This window comes from Mustela putorius, unplaced genomic scaffold, assembly GCF_011764305.1.
Source record: "Mustela putorius furo isolate JIRA1106 unplaced genomic scaffold, ASM1176430v1.1 tig00000450_pilon_pilon_pilon, whole genome shotgun sequence".
Taxonomy (NCBI): domain Eukaryota; kingdom Metazoa; phylum Chordata; class Mammalia; order Carnivora; family Mustelidae; genus Mustela; species Mustela putorius.
Window position 1 is genome coordinate 20,590,677 of NW_025421385.1, and position 21,647 is coordinate 20,612,323.

The 21,647-nt window shown below is 44.8% G+C and overlaps 1 protein-coding gene across 8 annotated transcripts in view; it reads left to right on the forward strand.

Annotated features, from left to right (window-relative positions):
* Nucleotides 1-21,647, forward strand: part of FYN (FYN proto-oncogene, Src family tyrosine kinase) — a 210,291-nt gene that overhangs the window by 152,627 nt on the left and 36,017 nt on the right. For 6 of the 8 annotated variants that reach the window (XM_004753526.3, XM_004753523.3, XM_004753524.3 and 3 more), the window contains 6 exons: nucleotides 913-1,170; nucleotides 4,613-4,709; nucleotides 12,562-12,660; nucleotides 15,350-15,453; nucleotides 16,436-16,585; nucleotides 19,210-19,374. In XM_004753526.3, coding sequence (XP_004753583.1) covers nucleotides 924-1,170; nucleotides 4,613-4,709; nucleotides 12,562-12,660; nucleotides 15,350-15,453; nucleotides 16,436-16,585; nucleotides 19,210-19,374 — 862 coding nt within the window. In that variant the 5' untranslated portion in view covers nucleotides 913-923. Of the gene's footprint in view, nucleotides 1-912; nucleotides 1,171-4,612; nucleotides 4,710-12,561; nucleotides 12,661-15,349; nucleotides 15,454-16,435; nucleotides 16,586-19,209; nucleotides 19,375-19,791; nucleotides 19,948-21,647 lie in introns of all 8 variants that reach the window. The other 2 variants (XM_004753532.3, XM_045080199.1) reach the window with 2 other exon arrangements.

Below are 21,647 nucleotides of genomic sequence, written 5' to 3' on the forward strand. Positions count from 1 at the left end.
TAATATTTCTGAAAGATGTCAAAAGCTAATGGAAATTTGGAAAGTTAATTAGCAGCTGAAAATGATTTTGTTACTGTAGGCTATCATGACATCCTGCAAATATACCCAGACCTCTTTGTTTCTACCAATTCTATTCTATTTTTTAATTTTTTTTAAAGTGGGGAGAGGCAGAGGGAAAGGGAGAGAGAGAATCGTAAGAAAGCTCCACCCCTAGCCCAGAGTCCAACGTGGGGCTCAATCTCACGACCTGAGATCATGACCTAAGCCAAAATCAAGAGTCAGACATTTAACCACCTGAGCCACCCAGGCGCCCCTAATTGTATTTCTCATCCGGCAATGATTTCTTAATTTTGATACTTATCATCATCTGACTGCTTAAAATTCACCAGGTGTGTGCCTGAATAATGGGCACCCATGAGAAAAGAATTATGATGAGCTGTTCAGGGGCTGTCTTCTGGCTTTTCCAGCACTCCTCCACCCTCTTGCTTGGATTTTATTTTTTCTTGCCATAATGGAGGTTTTATTCTAATATTGCATGGACTCACTTTCTAGAACATATATTTTCCTTTTAGATAACTAAAGAAAAGCGTAGTACGTGGTCTTGGGCTATTTTTAAGCAGGTGCATAGTGTTCTAGGATTTTAAGGGGCGCAGGCCTCATTTCAGGACATCGCTGCCTGGTGACCATACTCTGTGTGGCTCTTGTCACCCCAAGCACAGGGGGAACGAATGTGATTGTCAAGTTAAGGCCATGAGATCGCTTCTAACCATCCGCCCTAGGCACTGCCTTTCCTCCTGTCCCTTTTAGGCCTGAAATAGCCAACGGCGAGCCTTATAAATGATCCCTCTTTCATCCAGCAGCTCCGCAGCTACCGAGCATCCGAGTTCACGTGGCTCCTTTTGTTTTCGGCAGGAATTTAGATAATGGGCTGTGTGCAATGTAAGGATAAAGAAGCAACAAAACTGACGGAGGAGAGGGACGGCAGCCTGACCCAGAGCTCCGGGTACCGCTATGGCACAGACCCCACCCCGCAGCACTACCCCAGCTTCGGCGTGACCTCCATCCCAAACTACAACAACTTCCACGCAGCCGCAGGCCAAGGACTCACCGTCTTCGGGGGTGTGAACTCTTCGTCTCATACCGGGACCTTGCGTACCAGGGGAGGAACGGGTAAGAGTGAAGCTGTTCTGCATTCTTTTGTCAACTGAACATTCCTGTTCCAGGCCGCTCCCTTTGACTACGGATTAAACATGACGGTTTTCATCAGTCTCCATCTCTCCACTGCCAGATGAAGGGCTCTTAAAACAAAAACAAAAACCGAAACAAACAGGACTTGATGCACTGAGGAAATGCTGGCTTCAGTGGGGCGAGGTGCCCCCAGGTTGCCGCTCTGGGAGGATTCTGCGTGGGTTAGGAGACACACAGCTGGCTCTAGGGTGCTCTAGGCCCATCGGTGGTCCCGGCCGTGGCTGGCTATCTCAGCGTAACTAGCAGCTTTCTCAGAACACGAGCTCCATCCCAGATCTTTCGAATCAGAAGCTCTGGGACTGGATCTGAGACCGTTTTGTTTTGAGTCCTCTAGATATGCGTGCACTTTCCTCCCCTCCCCCAGCTAAGAGCCGCTTTGCAGGCCGTAGCACCTTCTCCCTCATCTTCCTGATCGCCAGCCTGCCTGTCACCTCCCAGCCAGTGGGGACATTTGGCAGCATTCGTTTTTTGGCCATTCACCCTCATTAATGCTCTTTCTGATCGTCCCGTCATCTTCCATGTGATGGAATTTATCAACCCTCAAGTGGATCGTGATCTCTTGTATCTTAAAATCAAATTTTATGTATCCTTAAGGAATCCTTCTCTCTTTTTTGTTTTAAGTTTCCTTCCCTTTCCCACCATGACGCTCTGTTTTACTGCCATGTACATTTGCTGACTTAGCTAATACTTTGTAAAATATCTGGCATACATTCTCAGACATATGTTTCGCAGAATATTTGTAAGTTATCTCATGCATCCTTAGCCTTCCAAATCATCTCCCAGCATGTGAATCATGGTAACTAGATATTTGACATTATTTGTTCCAAAACTGTTTTGTTTATTAGAAAAGTTTGAAGAATTATACGTCAGCCATTGTGCTCTTGGCTCATCTGGGAACAGAAGTCTTTTATGAGGACCCACTGTGCCTTTTTACCTGGGGGGGTTGGCACTACTGAGACATTACCAGGGATTTTGTGGGTTTTTTTGTTTTGTTTTTCCCCTCTGCATGCCACATGGCGGTGTAGTTCTATCCAGGGAACCTGACCCAGAGCTTTAGGCACCACATCATTGTGTTGTAGTGGATCCAACTTTTTCTTTAGAGTAGGCCCCGTGTGAGCTAATGAGTGTTAGCCCACTCACTAATCTTTCCTACCTTCCTGGAAGGCCCCTGGAATGGAGGGGGGAAAGAAAGAAGCATTCTATGGAAGTCTGTCTCTGAGGATGCGGGAGGGGAGAAGAGCCAAAAATGCACCAGCACACACTTCCTGTGCCTGCTGAGTTCTCTGCCAACCAGACTGAGTTCTGCTGATGCAGACATTGACCTTGCTCATTCATTCATGAATGCTGGATCTGAATCCCTGTGTCTGCAGGTATCATTCATAAAGCCACTAGAGAGGGATACTTGCCTTGAACATGGGAGTCTACACTGTAGTCAGGGACAACCTTAGTATAAGAAGCCACCTGGTCCCTTTTAAAATTTGGAAGTTAATACATAGTACTCCCAAATGTTGGCAGATTTCTCTGCCTTGTATTATTTGGCTTTGTTATATGTGTGTGTCTGTCTCTCCATCACTGTGCTTAGTGCTTTAAGGCCAAGAACAGCGTCTTTGTGCCCCTGTGACCTCCTTTGACTCTCCCCTCCATCCTTAAAAGGTCAAAACCCCAGTGAGAACTTACTGGCCGAGCAGGGAGAGAGTGGGAGACTGGAAGTGTCTGTTCTCGTGTGCCTTATCTTCCACACGATGGAGCTTGGGTTTGTTTTCGAATTATGTAACAAAAGGAATCTGTTAATAGAGTGTTCAGTGAGAACAAGCATGACTTTACAGGCTTCCACGTCTTTGTTTTAAGCCAGTTTCTAACCTTTCAAAGAAATTGAAAGCTGCCAAGTGAACCCTGCTACTTTGCACGGTCAGACCTTCTGATTACCAGTTCTCCCCCAGGAAGTCCCACTTGGGATCGGGTAGAAAAACAAGCCCTGCCTCCTTCTCTGGTCTTCAAATAGTCCCACAGGCACATCTCCTCCCTTGGAAGTACTGACACAGCAAAATGGCGGCTTGGTAAAGTGTGGAATCCGTGCCGTGCGTTCTATAGGCCACTAAAGGCACTTTGAAGTGTGCGGAGATCAAAACGAGGAGCCAGAGAGTCGAGAAATGGAATGTATTAGTTAACAATGGCTGTATAACATGTTACTACAAACTTAGCAGCTTTAAGACAAAGCATATTTAGGACCTCACAGTTCCTGGGGGTCAGAAATCCAGGAATGGCTTCTCTGGGTGCCCCATTTCAGAACCTCTCACTGGCTGCAGTCAGGAGGTGTTGGCCGGGCTGCAGTCACCTCACAGCCCAGCTGAGAAGGATCTGCTGCCAAGCTCGTGTGCTGCTGGCAGGACTCAGTTCCTCGTTGGCTGTTGGCCAGAGGCCACCCTCAGTTCTTTGTCATGTGTGTCTTTCCAACATGGCAGCTTGCTTCATCAAAGTGTTCGGGCCACAGTGGCAACACAGAGAGTCGGCTGGGAAGTCAGAAGTTGTCATCTTCTGAAGCCTCGTCTCTTACGGGACATCCCATCACCTTTGCCATGTCCTCCTGGTTAGAAGCAAATCACTGGGTTCGCCCACACTCACGGGAGGGGGATTACACACGAGCAGGAACGCCAGGAGGTGGGAATCATGGAGGGCCGTCTTGGAATTCTACCCACTATATGAAGGAGGTCCTAAGCCAAATGGGCTGCTGGAGATTTCCTGTTGTTGATAACAGACTTGTGCAGAGCAAGAAGGGCCTCTGTGGGGCGTCCATCAGCTGAGAAGACATGGTGGGGGTGTGAAGAGGAATAAGGACTACAGATCGCTGCAAGGGTAGGCAGACTGGTGGCAGGAGAGAAGGAGTCCCCAGAGCAACTGCAGATGCTGAGAGCAAGACATTTGGGGTGAGCATTTGTGAGAGGGTCTTCTCAGACCCAGGCCACAGAAGGAGTCTCCCGTTACAGTCTCCATTACTGTGAGGTCACAGGAGAGAGGGATCTGTTTTACCCTCACCCTAACGTGGGCTCCTGAGAGGAAGGGAATCTGTGTCTTTAACTGCCGCAGACCTCCGCAGATCTGACCTCTAACACTGCTCTTGGCTGTGGACGTGATATTAATATCTGTCTCTTCCCGAGGACTCGTTCAGAGACCGCACAGTGCTTCCCCTGCAAAGGGCGAGGCATGACTTCAGCCCCGCCACCCTGGTTTCATGTTAATTACATCAGCGCACCATGTTATCACTGCTGATTAGATGAAGATTGTGAGAATGAGATTTCGGTGAACGATGTCATTTCTTGGCATTAATTTCCCCTTGTGTAATAATCTCTCCCCTTTTGGTTCTCAGGAGTGACCCTGTTTGTAGCCCTTTATGATTATGAAGCACGGACGGAAGATGACCTGAGTTTTCACAAAGGAGAGAAATTCCAAATACTGAACAGCTCGTAAGTTCGGAGAGGGACGGGGAAGTGTGCGTGTCTTTCAGACTGAGAAAGGATCCTGGTGTTCCCAGTCTGTGCCTTTGTAGTTTCTGAAATGCTAAAAGAACACTTGCTGAATTGAGTAATGGGTAACAACTGAACTTGAGACATGAAGAGTTGACGAACCAGTGCAGTATTTTACGGGGCTGGTGTCCAAGGAGCTTTTTGGAAGACACCACAGTCTCAGAGTTGAGGCTTTTGGTTTACAGGTTGGAAAAGTTCCGCTTTCGCCCCTTGTAGATCTGTGTTTTCAGATGATTGGCACAAAGCTTGGCTATCCACACCACCATCTCTCTGCCTTGACATGGGTTGTTTGGGGTTTTTTTGTATTTTGCAAGATGCACTAGCTGAGCCCTCACTCACAGCCGGCAACAAGTTCCTTCTGTTTTCAAAACTGCTAAATACTCTGATTGGTGAGGCTCTGGAGGCGTTGCCCCATAGTGAAAATTCGCGAGTGACTGAAATCTTTGTGAGAGGGAAGGAGAAGTGACTTCGCCCACTTGCGAATGACTACAATGTGTGCGTTTTAAATGTGACCCGTAGGAACAACAGTTCAACAGGCAATGGGGGCATCCTAGGGGTAAGAATCACTCACTGCAATTCTACACTTAAGACCTATAGAAGAGTAAACATGGGATATATGATATTATATATAGGGAAACGTATCTCCCTGTAGGTTTTAAATATTGCCTCTATTAGGTTAAGACAGTATGCCTGTCCAGGAACTTCTGGCCTCAAAGAAAATGGTGGTGGGAGCTCCTGGCTGGTGCAGTCTGTAGACCATATAACACTTGATCTTGAAGCTGTGAGTTCGAGCCCCACATTGAGTGTAGAGTTTACTTTAAAAAAAAAAAAAAAAGAGGGTAGTTAGCTCAATCAGTTAGGCATCTAACTCTTGATTTGGACTCAGGTCATGATCTCAGGGTCGTGGAGCCCCATGTGGGGCTCTGTGCTGGGCAATGGAACCTGCTCAAGTTTCTCTCTCTCTTTCTGCCCTCCCCCCACCCACTCAAAAAAAAAGAAAAGAAAAGAAAAAGAAAATGGTGATGTCCCCATCAGCAGTCAGGCCTCTTACCCTGTAGCTCAAGTTTTCCTTGTGAGCACTCCGCAGGGACTGGGAAGACATGCCACCCCAGGGCTGGGGGCCCACCAGGAAGTTTTATGCCACCAGCTCCACTTGCTGTATTCTCCATTCCCTGAGCAAACCATGATGGCAGAAGGACCGGTCAAAGCCTGGCTCTTCAGCTTTCCTGAGAGCTCCAGCAAGAGGAGAGGGGAGCGAGGGGAGCCAGACTGCGCCCCAGAGCATCCCTGTCCTGGGAAAGACAAGTGGTCATTGTCACAGGGAACTCCCTCAGGCCTGAAAGCTGCTTCCTTGGAAAGCCCACCCCTTCCCGGGACGCCCCCAACTCAAGGACAGGAGCTGGGTTCCTCCCACAAGAGGTCACTCTTCTGGATCTCGGAAAACTGTCTATATAGTAGCCACAGGGTTGCTCGGGTTTTTTTTTTACTTAGTATTGTCATCATTAATGGGTAAGGGTGGGAGGGCGGGGTTGAACTTTTTAAATACATGCAGAAAACTGCATGTGTCAGAAGCGTGCATGGTAGTGGTCAGCAACAAATTGGGCTTAGTGCTGCCTAACTTTACACTTGAAAGTGGTTGAAATGGTAAATTTTGCTATGCGTGTTTTACCACAATGTTTTCAAAGTGCACAGTTTGCTGTATTTGCACAAACTGTGTATCCCGTGCAACCAGCACCCAGATCAAGAAGAACGTGACCTGCCCCCTAGTAGGCCCCCACAGCCACAGAGATTTTTTTTTTTTTAATAGAAAACAGCTGCCATTTATTGACAGCTCCTCTGTGCCAGCTGTGTACTCGGTTGCAAGTGTTCTCATGCATGCAGTAGTCTGTGATGTGCCTCACAGTCATGGTTCGACATACAAGGAGCCAGAGGCTGGAGTTAGGAGCTGCCTGGGTGCCCAGAGGAGCCAACAGGTGGCAGAGCCACGGGTGAGGTGTGGGAGTGGCACCCTGAGGACTGTGTCAGGTTTGGTCTCACAAGGGCCCAGAGGACCAACCCCCAACCTCCAGCCCAGAGAGGACTGAACCTTTCAAGATACATGAAAGTTTAGGTCAGCTGGGAGGTGGGAGAGAGGGGAAGTGGGCTTTGATCTCTTCTGATCTATGATTCCTTATTGTTATTTTGATTCTCAGATGAATGCTTCTCCTCTGAGTCTACCTGCTTTGAATTCTGAAATACCCTCTGCTTCCCCTCCCCGTTCTCTATAATTTTCTCTCAGTCCCAAAGCTGGTTAGAACTTCAAACCAACTTCAGAAAGGTGAGAACTAGGGAGGAGTAGGAAGTACCACCCAGCTCGTCCTCTGCAGGTTTGTCCACACCGCAAGGGGATCCACACATCAAATCATGGGACCCTTGGAAAGCCAGTCCTTGCCAAAGTCAAATTTGTGACTTCATCCTTTGTTGATCTGGATAGGATCGACAGTGGCATCAGTTGAATTTTGAAGAAACATTCCAGGAAGATCCAGTCTATCTCAATCTGTGTTTTATGATTTACACGAATGGCCTTTTGTGTTTTACAGGCTTTGAGGCTCTGGTTTTGTTCTCTTATCAGAAAATATTACAAAGGTTTTTTTCCCCCTTATTTAATGTTCTTCCTTCTTGCCAGTGAAATTCCTCATCCTACATGCCATTTAAATGCCCTTTTCCAGGGTTATGGGGAGAAAAAATAAGGTTTCTACAACAAATACGGTATCTTGAAGTAAAGGGTAATAACAGGGAAGAGGAAATCATGAAGGACAAACAAAGCAATGGTAGAGAACCAGATGGTAAGCGCCTCCTTCCCCTCCCCCAGTCCCTCCCAGCCCCTGGCGCTCCTCCACTGGGGGGGGGGGGGGGGATGGCACTCTGTTCTCCCTGGGGCAGCTGCCACACCTCCTAGTACTTGTGTCCTCCCACTCCTTTCCCCATCCAGAGGCAGAAAGAGAAGGCGGCAGGGCTGGCCTTTGTGCTTTCAAGTGTGGCAGGACCCGGGTGGTATACCTGTGCGCTTGTGCCCAGAGCCGGTAGCACTGCCGCCTGGCATGGGGTAACGGTTCTTCAGGGACCCGTTACAAGTACTCAGTGTAGTGCACTTGCACATCAATAAACTTGAACCCATTTTACAGACTACTTAAATGCATCTATTTTATTCCCTATTTTCACATTTCGTGACTTGGTGATTTACCACCTAATAATAAACATGTAACACAGAGTAGAGTAGTGCCTACAGTAGTGACTCCTTTAAAGTTCTTTCCATCTTGTTAAGGAGAAATCTGGGATTAGTGGGTCCCATCTATGCATTTGATAACGTTGTTATGAATATGCTCTCTGACGGTAAGATGACAATAACCAAATTGAGAAAGAATATAGCATTTATAATAAAAACACTCCACAGCTCAGTGGGACAGGCTCACTTCTGTGTGCAGATGCTACTTCCTGGCTGTCTCAGAGGCCAACAAACCCAATAAGTGATTTAGGGGATTGAGAACAGGCTCTTTTAGTAGGTCTTTAAATTAGAGGAATAGGGGAAGCTATTATAAAAACTTAAAAGTGATTCTAAATGAGAGCCTTAAATCATATTTTTGAGTCAAAGCTAGATAAAGAAAATCTCACCAATGCTGAATTAATGAAATAACTGTAAGAACAGGTTTTTTTTAAGTGCATTTTTTTTAAAGATTTTTTATTTATTTATTTGACAGAGAGAAATCACAAGTAGATGGAGAGGCAGGCAGAGAGAGAGAGAGGGAAGCAGGCTCTCCGCTGAGCAGAGAGCCCGATGCGGGACTCGATCCCAGGACTCTGAGATCATGACCTGAGCCGAAGGCAGTGGCTTAACCCACTGAGCCACCCAGGCGCCCCTTTAAGTGCATTTTTAATAATGTTAATTTTCACAATAATTTAAGAAGTAATAAGTCACATAGTAAAGATTCTGTTTTCCTAAATCAAGGTGAATGATTTGTGAAAGAGTATTATTTGTGAGTGAATTGGACTTCCAGTGCATTGAAAAGATGATTTATTCATTTGCTCAAAAGATTTTTTTGATAGATGTTTTGAGTCTGTACCAGCCTTTTTGGGCACAACCTGTGAGGCTTACTACATAATACATTGTTTCCTTGTCACTTCATATTGACTTTGATGGGAAAAATGACCCTAGTTGGCCTCAAAAAAGAAAAGAATTTTCTTTCTCATGAGTAACTCAAAACCTTGTGAGATTAATGGAGTCACTTAAGAAAAAATCATGAATTCCTGATACATGACTTTAGAATGAGCTGATAGTTGGATTCTAATCTGTGCTAAGCCATTTAGGTGCTAATTTCAAAATGAGATGTTAGTGCTGGATTTGAAATGGAAATTGTAGTTGACCCTTGAGCAATGGGAAGGTTGAGGCACCAGCTCCCCGCACTGCGTGTGGTCAAAAATCTGCATATAACCTTGACTCCCCAAAAACTTCTAATAGTCTACTGATGACTAGAAGACTTACCGATAGAGTCAATTAACACATATTTCATATATGTATGATATATACTGTGTTCTTAGAATAAAGTGAGCTAGAGGAAAGAAATGTTATTAAGAAAATCATAAGGAAGAGAGTACATTTACTGCACTGTTTTTATTGGGAAAGATCTGCATATAAGTGGACCCATGCAGCTCAGACCTGTGCTGTTCAAGGGTTAATGATACTTGATTAATCTCGGATCATCTGATGGGGCGTCTTGGTGGCTAGGCCATTAAGCCTCTGCCTTCGACTCAGGTCATGATCCCAGGGTCCTGGGATCAAGCCCCGCATCTGCCTCTCTGCTCTGCAGGAAGCCAGCTTCTCCCTCTCCCCCTCCCCAGGTTTGTGTTCCCTCTCTGGCGGTCTCTCTCTCTCTGTAAAAAAAAAAAAAAAAAAGAAAGAAAGAAAGAAAGAAAGAAAGAAAGAAAAGGAAAGGAAAAGAAAGAAAGAAAAAAGAAGAGAAATCCCAGATCATCTGAATAAGACTGGGGTTGTCCAGCCCCCAGGCAAAATGTATTGGCTTCCCGCCTCAGGTGACATTTCCACATACCCAACACTGATACCAGATAGTCTTCTTAATTTAAGTCAATTAGAGCTCACTTGATGGAGGTTGCAATTAAAGAGAAGCTGCTGCTGAAAGCTCTTAATTTTTTACTATTTTGGAGCATTTCCTGGGTGTGGGGTTTGGGAGGTGGAGTAAGGGAAAGAGAAAGGAGAGGTGGGGGAGATGGTAGGTATTGTTAATTTTTTATGATGAAATGTCTCCATCTGGTGGAACTTTGGAGTAGTAAACATTGTCACCAGCTTGAAGCCTCCAAAGCCATTTCTTAGCACATGTTCAAAGAAAAAAATTAATTTCCACATGTGTTGCTAGATGGTATACTTAACAATTGCATGTATTTCTTTTAGAGGACACAGAAATGAAACCAATATAAACTGTTCAATGGTTAACAGTTTTACTTTCATGATTTGAGGCCAAAAGCCAGAGGAATCCAATAGGGGAGCAGCACAGTAGACCACACGATCAGTAAAGACCCAGCTCCTAAGTCGAGTTCATATACATGTATGTTCATATACATGTATGTATATACATGTATATACATGGGTTCATATACATGTATGTTCCTCCATGCGTGTCAGTCACTTCCTGAGACAAATCTGGACATAAACTAAAGTTTTCTTAGCAAAGACTTCCCAGGTATGAGAACTTATCTCCTTGTTTTGGTTGATTTGTCCGTTTAAATTTGTCTAACAGGGTGAAAAAAGGAAAGACTGAAAAATGAATTAAAACATAAGTTTTTAGGGTCACCTGGGTGGTGCTGCCGGTTAAGTGCCAAGCTCTTGGTCTCGGCTCAGTCCTGATTCAGGCTCGTGGGATGGAGCCCCACATCGCAGAGCCTGCTTAAGATTCTCTCTCTCCCTCTCCCTCTCCTCCCTCTAAAATAAATAAATAAATATTTAAAAAGGCAAAAGACATAAGTTTTTAAAAGCCTTTGCCAGCACCCTGTTTTCTCATGGGCTGATTTGTGTCACTTGTGCCACCAAGCACTGGCCCACAACCACACCCCGTGCACGTGGGGGCTTGTCGCCGCTTGCCTGTTACTTTATTAAATCCTGTCTGAGTTGTTGCTCATCAGTGTCCTCGCTCAGAGAGTCAATCTTCGGAGAATGGGGCTCTCGAGTAAGGCGCCTGTTAATACAGAGGCTGGTTATTCTCTACCTAATCCCATCAGCCTGAGGAAGATCTTGACCGGGGCTAAAAGCCAACACATTTTCTTCCCTAGCTTTGACACAGAATCTGGCTACAAAATGATGTTAAAGGAAAAAGGGGCGGGGGGGTGGTAGGGTTTTCTCTTGCTGCTTCCAAGGACCAAAAGAGGAAGGAGAACAGGCCCTGAGCCTCTGCCGAAGAGCCACCAGACAGGTCTCGGTATGCCCAAGAGTAGCAGCCTCGCCTCATCCCCTGCCCTCGCACCCCTGGCCGCAGGCTGGTGCCGGGTTCTGTGGACTCCGCGCAAGGCAGGGCTGCGGCCCCACATGTGTGTGTGGGGAGAGTCACACACTCCGCCCCTTCTCTCCGTCACAGGTCCATTGCCGTGAGTCCAACACATCAACTCTAACTGTTGAACTGACCCGTTTGTTCTAAGCTGAGAGTGGTGTTACAAGCCCCCCCTTTCACGTCCTTCTGCCCGCAGACCTGAGAGCCCGCCCTCCCCATCCCGACTGAGACAGGCTGTTGCCTGGAACACTGGGTCTTAAACAGAGTGGGGAGACTCAGAACCTAAAGTGCCTGGCCGGTTTGGGTCTCCCACCCACCCACCCCTGCACACTTGTACACACACAGCTAGACCCTTCCTCTCCCGTGTACCAGACTCAGGTCTGTAGTCAGTGGAATATAACCTCAGGTTGAAGGCTTCTGAACCAGGCCTACCCTGTTGGCCTCATCATTCTACCCATTGTCTTGAAAGCAAGCAAGGCAGGTATGAGGGGTAGGCTTTCATTCCTTCCTGGGCCTCCTAGCAGGCTTCCTGTCTGAGATGATGGGCAGATGAGCTGTTTTCTTTCCTGATCTATCTATTAATGGCTAACAAAATAACACTAGAGCCAGCAAACACTTTGCATCTGTCCAGCAATACCAGAGGATGCTGCTTACCTCAGGATGTGAGTTGAAATAGAGACTTAGCTAAATTAGTAGAGTTAGTGCATGCTTTGTTTTTCCTTCTAGCTTTGCTGAGATAGAACTGGCACATAACATTGTATAGGTTGTGATGGGTTGTGTACAACATGACGGGTTGTACGATATGTATGGTGTACCATGTACAGTGTGTTGGGTTGACACATGTATATATTGTGAATATTTACCACAATAACACATCCTTCACCTCACATAACTACCATTCTGCTTTTGTTACAGGATTTTTCTAAAGTAGCCTGAGGTTGGGTTCCCTTCCCCTCTGTCCAAGGTGGGGACACTTACCAAGCAAAATGCCCCTCCACCCCAAGAGAGCTCTCTCATGTCCAGGGTTCGACGTTGTTAATTTGCAAATAAAATAAAAAATGAGAGACAGCACTGGAGTCAAGCGACCGTCAACTCAGACTGTAGCCCTGTGACCCTTACAAAGGCCTATGTTGGCATGTGGAGAAATCAGGCAGTGGAATGACTAGGAGATGCCTTACACGCTTAGGGCGTTGAGTCTGTAACTGTAGGACACTGAAATGGTCAACACACTCACTTCCTTTTCTCTGTGTTCTCTGCAGGGAAGGAGACTGGTGGGAAGCCCGCTCCTTGACGACCGGAGAGACTGGTTACATTCCCAGCAATTATGTGGCTCCCGTTGACTCTATCCAGGCAGAAGAGTATGTTTTGTTTGTTGTTTTCACTCAACGACTTGCTTTTAAAAGTTAGCTGTCACAAAAAAATGCCATTAACTTTGTGCAGGAGGGAGAGGAAATTCACTAGAGTGATTTCAGGGCTGAGAGGATATGCCGTGTTTTCCCAGGCCTTGTGCTGCGGTTTTTGCCATAGCTATGTAACACTCGTACTATTACTAACTTACTATTTTTCCTTACACCTGTTTTTTAAAAACATACTTAATTCGAAAGGGATCATTATCAGAACCCTAATGAAAACCCAATATTATTTGTCATAGAAACTAACCAGGAAAGCGCGATGAAGTTCTGGCCAGAGCATATGTTGTTACTGTGAGTGCAAGGTTCGAAGCCTATAGTCTGCTGAAAAAAAAAATGAGAGCGAGGGTGGGAAAAAGAATGGGAGTGGGCAGAGGAAGAGAAAGGCCGGGAGGGGGTCAAGGGGGCAAGTAATTATTAAAGATCAGCATTCGATTTTCTTTCTGAAGGTACTAGAAGTATCTCACATACTCCCACAGCTCAGGGAAATCCTCTGATGGTACATTTCAGATGCTCCTTTCCTTTGAGTTGGGGTCTTGGTTGGTTTCTTTGATAGTAAGTTGTGACTAGCCGTTAGTTGGGCCAAGAAATTTCACTGGTACCAGTTTGGGGTGATGGTCTGTAGGCTGAGGGGATTCTAGGAGGGACAGCCACTGTTCCTTTTCCTGACCTGTGGAGGACTCCTGGCCACTTCCAAAAGGGAGAACTCTCAGAGTGGCTTGTGTGAGGACCCTCTTTTTTGAACTGAGGGAAAGAAAACTGGCCCAGGACTCCCAAACCCGGGGACCTGTCCTCCTCGCTGATGCCCTGGGGACCTGTCTCTCCTGGGAGTCTTGCCTCACCAGTAAGGGAGTCAAGGAAGTCGGACACGAGGCCCAGTCTTTGGCTCTGGTACTGCACTGTGCACTGCGGATTAGACTGCACACCCCAGCCAAACCCCCAACTGCTTCACCGCCTTGCCTTTAATTCCTTTATGTTCGCTCTAAGACAGTTGCTTTTGTTCCTCACTCCCAAATACTCAGTGCTTCTGCGCTCATTTTTTTTCTCCTCGGGAGTGTGTTTTAGCATCAGAGAATAAAGGAATTTGTATCGAATTTTTATTTTAGGGCACATTGGCAAACATCTTTGTGTTCGTTCAGAATAAAAGGTACCACTAAATGTGGCATTTTTATTTAACTGGGAACCTACCAACTCTATATTTAAGTTATATACGTGTGTAATGTAATATATTTTTAAATACTTTGTTTTTAAAGATAAATTAGCATTTTAAGGAGATAACGCATATGGTTTTCATAGGCAATCAATTACCATTATCTGAAAATGCTCTTGTTTTAGTTCCATCCATTGTTCTAACAGCTCTCTTTTCGGCACTGTTCGCCTTCGTGCTGCGTTTTCATTGGGCAGCTGATGCAAACCCAGAAAGTCATTTTTCATAAATAATTGTGATTCTCTTTCCACCATCTAGTGCTAAGTTAGGATCATTACCCAGTGCGGTGCCTTTAAAAGTCACTGCGGAGCTCGCTTGCAGCGCGTCTTTTCTCATCTCGTGAGGCTCTTTCATTCACAAAAGAAATTTGACAGGGAACACATAATAGCTGTGTTCAAGTATAATGAATTAAAATTTCATTTTAGAAACTGGATCCTTTCGCAGTCGAATATTCTAAAACTGTTTCTAGGCACCGATGCCGGCAGGGCGCTCCGGACTTGCTCCTCGGGTTCCCACAGCACCTGCTGCTGCGGCTGCTTCAGCGCCCCGGGCGCAGACGCTAGCCAAGGGCCGGGCCACGGTTAGGGCTGCGGGGTGGGAGGGAAGAGAAGAGGTCAGCAGCCGCGGTTGGGAGCTGACTGGAGGGGCTGCCTTCTCACATGGCACCAGAGTGTCGTCTCAGGGAGGGTAGGAAGCGTCTGCAAACGCCAGTCATTTGTTAGGGACGCGCTCGTTGACTGTTCACAGGGACCCGTCCCTGCAGCTGTGCCGAGCACGCATGCGCAGACCCCACCCACCTGCGGGCAGAGCCTTTCATTTACCCAAGTCCTCACACCTGCTGGCCAGGACGAGCATGAAAGCAGGCATCCAAGGGCAGCACTCATCTCAAATTAGGGGTCGTCTTGACAATTTTTTTCAAAGCTGCTATAGGTACAAAGTTACTGAAAATATCGGGTCTTTGTTCTTTATCCGTTCTGACTGACTTTTTTTTAATGCTTGATTAATGATCTTATCTAGACGAAGGCTGCGTTTCATTATTTCCCAGAGGTTGTAATTATGCTCCGAAATCCCAGGGTCTTGGAGGTGTGCGTGGGAAGGGTCTCCTGCAGTTGCTGTTTCAAAACAAGGTCTTAGATTTCTCCTTTTGTGAATGCAGGGGGCAGTGTTAACACAAACCAGTTCTTGTCACTCTGGAAGGGAAGGGAAATCAGCCACAATTCGAAACTGATTTTTTTTTTCTTTAAAGAGTGAAAGAGATGGATTAGGGATGGATGGAATCAGGAGCAGACTGAAAGGGAGCGAGATGAGGCTAGGGAGACATGTAGAGGGAAAGGCTGCGGATGTGATCCTGGTCGGAGGTGAGGAGGAGTGCTATTGCGTTTTTGTAAACGAGCCTTACAAAACGCTTCCTTCCCTTGATCTCATTGAAAGGTGGTACTTTGGAAAACTTGGCCGAAAAGATGCTGAGCGACAGCTTTTGTCCTTTGGAAACCCGAGAGGTACCTTTCTTATCCGTGAAAGTGAAACCACCAAAGGTAAGATAAGGAGTTGAAGAACTTGGTTGTCATTCAAATCTGTGGATTAGTCAGAGGGGATGAAAGGCTTATCTCTAATGTACAAGGGTTTTTAAATGGCACATATATCCTCCCTGCCTTGTGAACAGAGTCCAATTTTCAGTTTTCCCTCCAGGCTCTAGAACTGCAGACAGCTAAAAGGCCTGCAGAGGCTCAGAATCAAGCCCTTCGTCCCGAAACAGAGGCCAGGCAGCTTCACTCCTGCAGGCACACAGGATCATAGAATTTGCAGCAAGTCTTTAGAATTATGATTTTCTACAACTCTTAGTTCCTCAGGCACCAATCCTACAGGTTGTTTTTGCATTCCTTTTGTTTTTTCAAAACTGACTGCTTTCCTCCAGCCACTGGCCTTTATTATTATTTAACCACACATTAGAGCCCAGGAGAAAAGCTGGGCCAAGGGAAAGCAGGAGCAGTGGCCTTCCAGCTCGATCTACCAGGCGTGGGGGTCTGCTCCTGAGACAGGGTTGTGAGAAGGAACCGGAGGCTTCCTTTTAGAGCCACACCTGTTTAACTCACATTGCCTCTGCCTCTGCGACACTCCATGGACAAGGATGATGAGGAGAGCCACCCCGGCCGGCTGGGCTGTGTTTCTCTTCATCTTCCCTCCCGCCCACCCCCCGGGGAGTTGGGGCTGTATCCTATTAGGGTACTAGTACGAGGGTACTAAAGAGAGTGTTGTAGGAAAAGCCCAGGTGGGCTTTCATTCTCGAGGATAAAATCACTGAATTGCTACTATCTCCTGATACTTGCAATAAAGAGGTATTTTCTTCCACTGAGTGGAAGTGTGTGTGTGCACATGCGTGTGCGCATGTACACATGTGTGCACATGTGTGCGTCCTCTTCATAATTGTTGATCAGAGTACTCAAGTAAACGAGACCCAGAAGACAAACGAGCTCGCAAAATGATTGGAGCTGCTGATGCTATGTGCGTTTGTACCAGGTGCCTATTCACTGTCCATCCGAGACTGGGACGACATGAAAGGAGACCACGTCAAACATTATAAAATTCGCAAACTTGACAATGGTGGATACTATATTACCACCCGGGCCCAGTTTGAAACACTTCAGCAGCTTGTTCAACATTACTCAGGTAAACCCGGTTTCTAACTAATGAGTAACCCCTGGTACCTTGGAGGGGATGGGGAGGTGAGGGGAGGGGGTATGTGTTGGGGGGGTGGGTACAAGCATATACGAAATCAGCAGTGACAATTCGCCAGCTGCACAAGGTGGGGCACGGCTGAATAGGTTCTACCGGAGTTGTTATTAGTTCCATATGTATACATTTGTCAAAAGACTGTAACTTTCTAGTTTCCCAAGGACAAAGCAGTAAGTTAAATTTTAAAAGCCGTCATCTTTTCCTGTTCCCCTGGAGTCTGGAATTGGAAACTGTGACAGGATAGGGAGCAGTGTCTGGAGGGAATTCACAGGGGGCTCCTGTCGGGGGTCCCCCAGTTCACACTCAGCACTCATACGAGTGGCTGCACATGCTTTTCATTCCCATGACCAGAGGAATTTCGCAATCCACTTATCATGTTCTGTTTCTCCACCAGTGCTGCTGTTTGCTAATGAGATGTAGACTGTGTGACCCACACACGTAGCTCGGTTACAGCTCTTGTATAAAACTTCGGAACAGTCAGTAGAGCAGTCGCTGTCCGGACCCCCCAATGTCACTGCTAGTGTGTTGTTCCTAGAGATGTACACTTACTAGGTGCTTAAGTGTGCAGTCTGTACATCTTAGTAGAGGATGTGGTCTTACGCATAAGTATCAAAATGACCACTTTCGTTCCAAGATTAGCAAAAGCCTCCCACTATGTAACATACACAGGTGGTTTTTTATATAGATACATATGTACAGATATAGAGCTATGTCCCCTTAAACCCAGTAGTATTTTTGTGGTGTATATGTGTGTATATATATATATATATATACACTCATATATTCATATACACATAGATACATTTTATATTGTTCTTCAAGACAATAACAACACCACAAAATAGTACACGACTTGATCTCAACTATTGCTCTGTGCACATTCATTTTAAAAAATGTGTGTGTCATTTTTTTAGCACCACGAAAAGCAATCTTTTGAAAATGACAATAAGAAACACCTCTCGATTGATCCTGGGCACTAATGAAAAAGTGAAAAAATTAATAACACTTGGAGCTACTCATTGATTAGGATATCGGGTAGCTTTAGTTTATGTGGGTTCTAATGAAACATGTAGTAGAAATGAAGCAGAATATCTCCCCGAGCTTAAACAACATACTCAAAATGCCTGCATGTGTAAGGATTTTTTCAGATGCTGAAATATATTTCATTACAGCCAGACATCAGCAGGATCCCCAGGGTTTGGATCATTTGAAAATATTGTGTTGGAAAGGGCACCTTAATAACATCGTAAAGCTGGAAGGAGAGAAGGGATATGAAGAGCAGTAGACGTTTTTTAATCTCAAAAAAAATCCATCTCAAGTTAGATTTGTTTTTATATTGGCTTTTCCTCTTCCCTCTTTCCCTCTTCCACACAATAAAGTGCCTTTGAAATACTGACACATAAATAATTTCCTGCCTAAACATCTCAGAACCTGATCCTACCACAAAGAAAGGAGTAAAAAGTAACTTAGAGCTGGTTCCCAGAGAAAAGACAACAACCCTACATATAATTTCCCTGGGTCTGAGGGGCCTCCAGGGGGGCGGGGGGCTCTGTCCACCTCACAAGCCAGGCTCTCTACAGCCTTTGTCACTGCTCTGATTCCTCGTGCTTTGTTACCTTCCCTTACCTGACAGATGTTTCACTTGGCATTCAAGCAATTTCTCCCCCTCACCACTGCCAGTTTCTAAAAGGTATATTCTTAAAAAAAAAAAAAAAAAAAAAAAGAAGAAGAAGAAGAAGAAAGAAAGAGAAAGGGAAAGAAAGAAAAAAGAAAATTCCAAATAACCCATAAGTGATCATTGTTTTCCTTTGTCTTTTTCTAGAAAATAGAGTACTTTCACATCCTTGAGTTTCTGCAGATTTCAGTTTCCTTTGTTTCTGTTTGAAACCAGATCCTAAATCATATATTAGAGATTGTTATAAAGATTTGTTTTAATGGGAAATATCAAAGAAGCAAGAGTATCTGATTGGTAGAAAAGAATCAGTTAAAAAAACAGAGAAACCCTAGAGAAATGTGACCTCTTTCTTCCCCTGCCAGGTATAATCTTTAGTCTTACTAGTTTATAATAGTCTAACATTCTATGGAAAGATCCTGTACCAAAATTACAGTTTTAAGTATATTCATAGAAGGTCCCTAAGCCCTTGACATACAGAGGGAGGGGACAGTTGTGCTGATGTTCTGTAGTCCAGATGTACCCTTTGAAATCAGTGGAAGTATTTTCAGGATTTCAGAGACATGATATTAGCATACTGGGCAGAAAACATTTTTCTTCCTTAGTGAGTACAGAAACCAAAACAGCCGTACCTCTACCTGTATATGTGCATAGCCTATATTCTACCCAGAGGCACAGAGCAGTCCACACCTAAAATGTCCTCTGTCCTACCTCCAGTGAACATGTTTCAATGTCTGGTGTCTAATCTTCCAAGATGTGTGCAGTTCTCTGCTGACGTAGCAGTTTTGAGCAGCGCCGTGCGCTCGCTGGGTTTGTGTGATTCTAAGTGTTGTTTCACGTGTTCTGCTTTTCTCTCCCTCTCCTGCTGCTGTCCCCGCTCCATCAGAGAGAGCCGCAGGTCTCTGCTGCCGCCTAGTAGTTCCCTGTCACAAAGGGATGCCAAGGCTTACCGATCTGTCTGTCAAAACCAAAGATGTCTGGGAAATCCCTCGAGAATCCCTACAGTTGATCAAGAGACTGGGAAATGGGCAGTTTGGGGAAGTATGGATGGGTATGCTGAGACTCAATTATTCTATTACTAGCTCTCTCGTTTGGGAAGTCCCAAACATCCAAGATGGAAGGTGAAAAATGAAGACTTTATGGCCTGGAAGAAGGTTTAAATTACTAATAGTGGGGAATTATGCCTTTGATTTGAATTTCAGAATTCCGGAATTTCCAAAAGAGAGATAGCCGTCAAGATTGGCAGATGGCTCGAATTATGCTATGATATGAGTATTGACTCATAAGCCAGAAAATAGTATAAGGCATGTTCCAGCCTGCACAAATGCTTTGCCGTTCATTTTCAAGTGCAAATGTTTGCCCAGTGCAGTGTCACCCCACAGGGCAAGTCACCTTCCATCTTCTCTAGTGCATGCATAATTATGGATTATAAGGACTGTGTTTTCTTTATTAATTCCCTTTCCTGTAGAGAAAGCTGATGGTTTGTGTTTTAACTTAACTGGGATTGCATCGAGTTGTACCCCACAAACTTCTGGATTGGCTAAAGATGCTTGGGAAGTTGCACGTGATTCATTGTTTCTGGAGAAGAAGCTGGGTCAGGGGTGTTTCGCTGAAGTGTGGCTTGGTAAGGCAGAGGGCACATTTCATTTTGGATGCATCTCAAAGCCAATTTAAAAGACCGTTTGGGGCAAAAACATCCACACAGTCATTGGGACCAAGACATTTAACCTGGCTAGCTAGATAGGCTCAGGACATTTAGATTTTGAGAATGTGGCAAAACTGCTGCACTTTTCTATCCTTCTTCATATAGTTAATGAAGGCAGGCACACACAGAACAAGAAACCAGTACAATAAGAGTCCATTGTTTCCTCTTCCTAAGACCTGGAAAGGTAAGATACTATAGATAGTTACTATAGGAAAGACCATGGGCTTTTTTGCTCAGTAGGCCTGGGTTTGAATCCTTACTAGCTGATTAACCATGAGCAAGGGGCCAATTTAACCTCTTTGTGCCTTTGTTCCCTCATCTGTAAAATTGGAATGATACCTACTTTTTAAGATTGAGGATTACACGGGACAATACACTTAGAGTCCCCATGTATAGGAGATGCTCAGTAGACACTCCTACTTCCCTTAATTTGGTTGTCGTGTCGTTGATCGGGCTGACTGCACAGGGCCCTGTTGCAGCTTTGCTTAGAGAAAATCCATAAATTTGGCCCCACCCAAACACATTTGTCAGTGAGACAGATGTTGGTGTTTATAGAATCCTCCTTCTTTCTTTATTAGATTCAATTAAAAACAATACACGTCGGTACCTGTTGCCACATGTACCTGTCAGTGTTTATGGTGGTCAGTATTAAAAGATTTAACACAGTGAAAGCACTTGGAACAGAGCTTGGCAAGGACCAAGTGTTACACAGATGTAGATGCAGCAATGCGGTTAGAGATGGATGCTCGGACATACACATTGGTGTGTGTACTCTTAAGATACTGTATAATAAGTGTGTATAAATATCTTTTTATGGCCTTCCTCTCCCTCGTCCGCCCAGTTTGTAATTGAAGTTGTGAATGCCAAGGATTTTAATTCAATCAATTACGCAGTCAGGAAGAATCAGACATTACACAAAAAATTTATTATCAAACTTTATAATTATCAACTTTAAATCAGTATGTCATACTATTAAGAATCTGTTTCCCACTGAACATAAAACATCAAGTTATGCTAGTTCAGGATCAGGAAGGAATGCCAGTGAGACTAACTGCGTTGTTATTAGAGAAGAAAATCTCTATTTAAAATTTTGGGATGCTAACAGCACTCAAATAAGAAAGACCACTGACAGATTGTCAGATTTTCCATTTATGGTTAGTGGTCAGATGTTTTATAGGATTAGAATGAACTCTTCTTTAAGCCACTGTTCTTTCATAACTTGGATTTTTGTAGGTTGCATGCTGTAATTATATGAACCATGTCTCGAACAGGGTGACTAAAGTTCACTGAATTTTTTAATTCTAAAACCAATTATATTCAATATAAAAATTTTAATTTAAACCACTTTCCTAAATAGAAAAGGTGTAATCTAACTTCACAGATTTTTCTGTTTCCCTTAGAGATATAAGTCAAAGTCCTAGAGCTAATAGTGGAATACACATTGAACTTACTTTTTTTTTTTCTTACATTTGGGGCTGAAAGAGATTCAAAAGATAATCCAGTTCCATTCCTATATTTTACAGATGAGGCAACCAATGATCATAAACCAGGCCTGTCTCTGTACCTACCTGATTTTAACATGTTATACCTAAATATTTCTGTTCCCTCTCAGCTGCTGT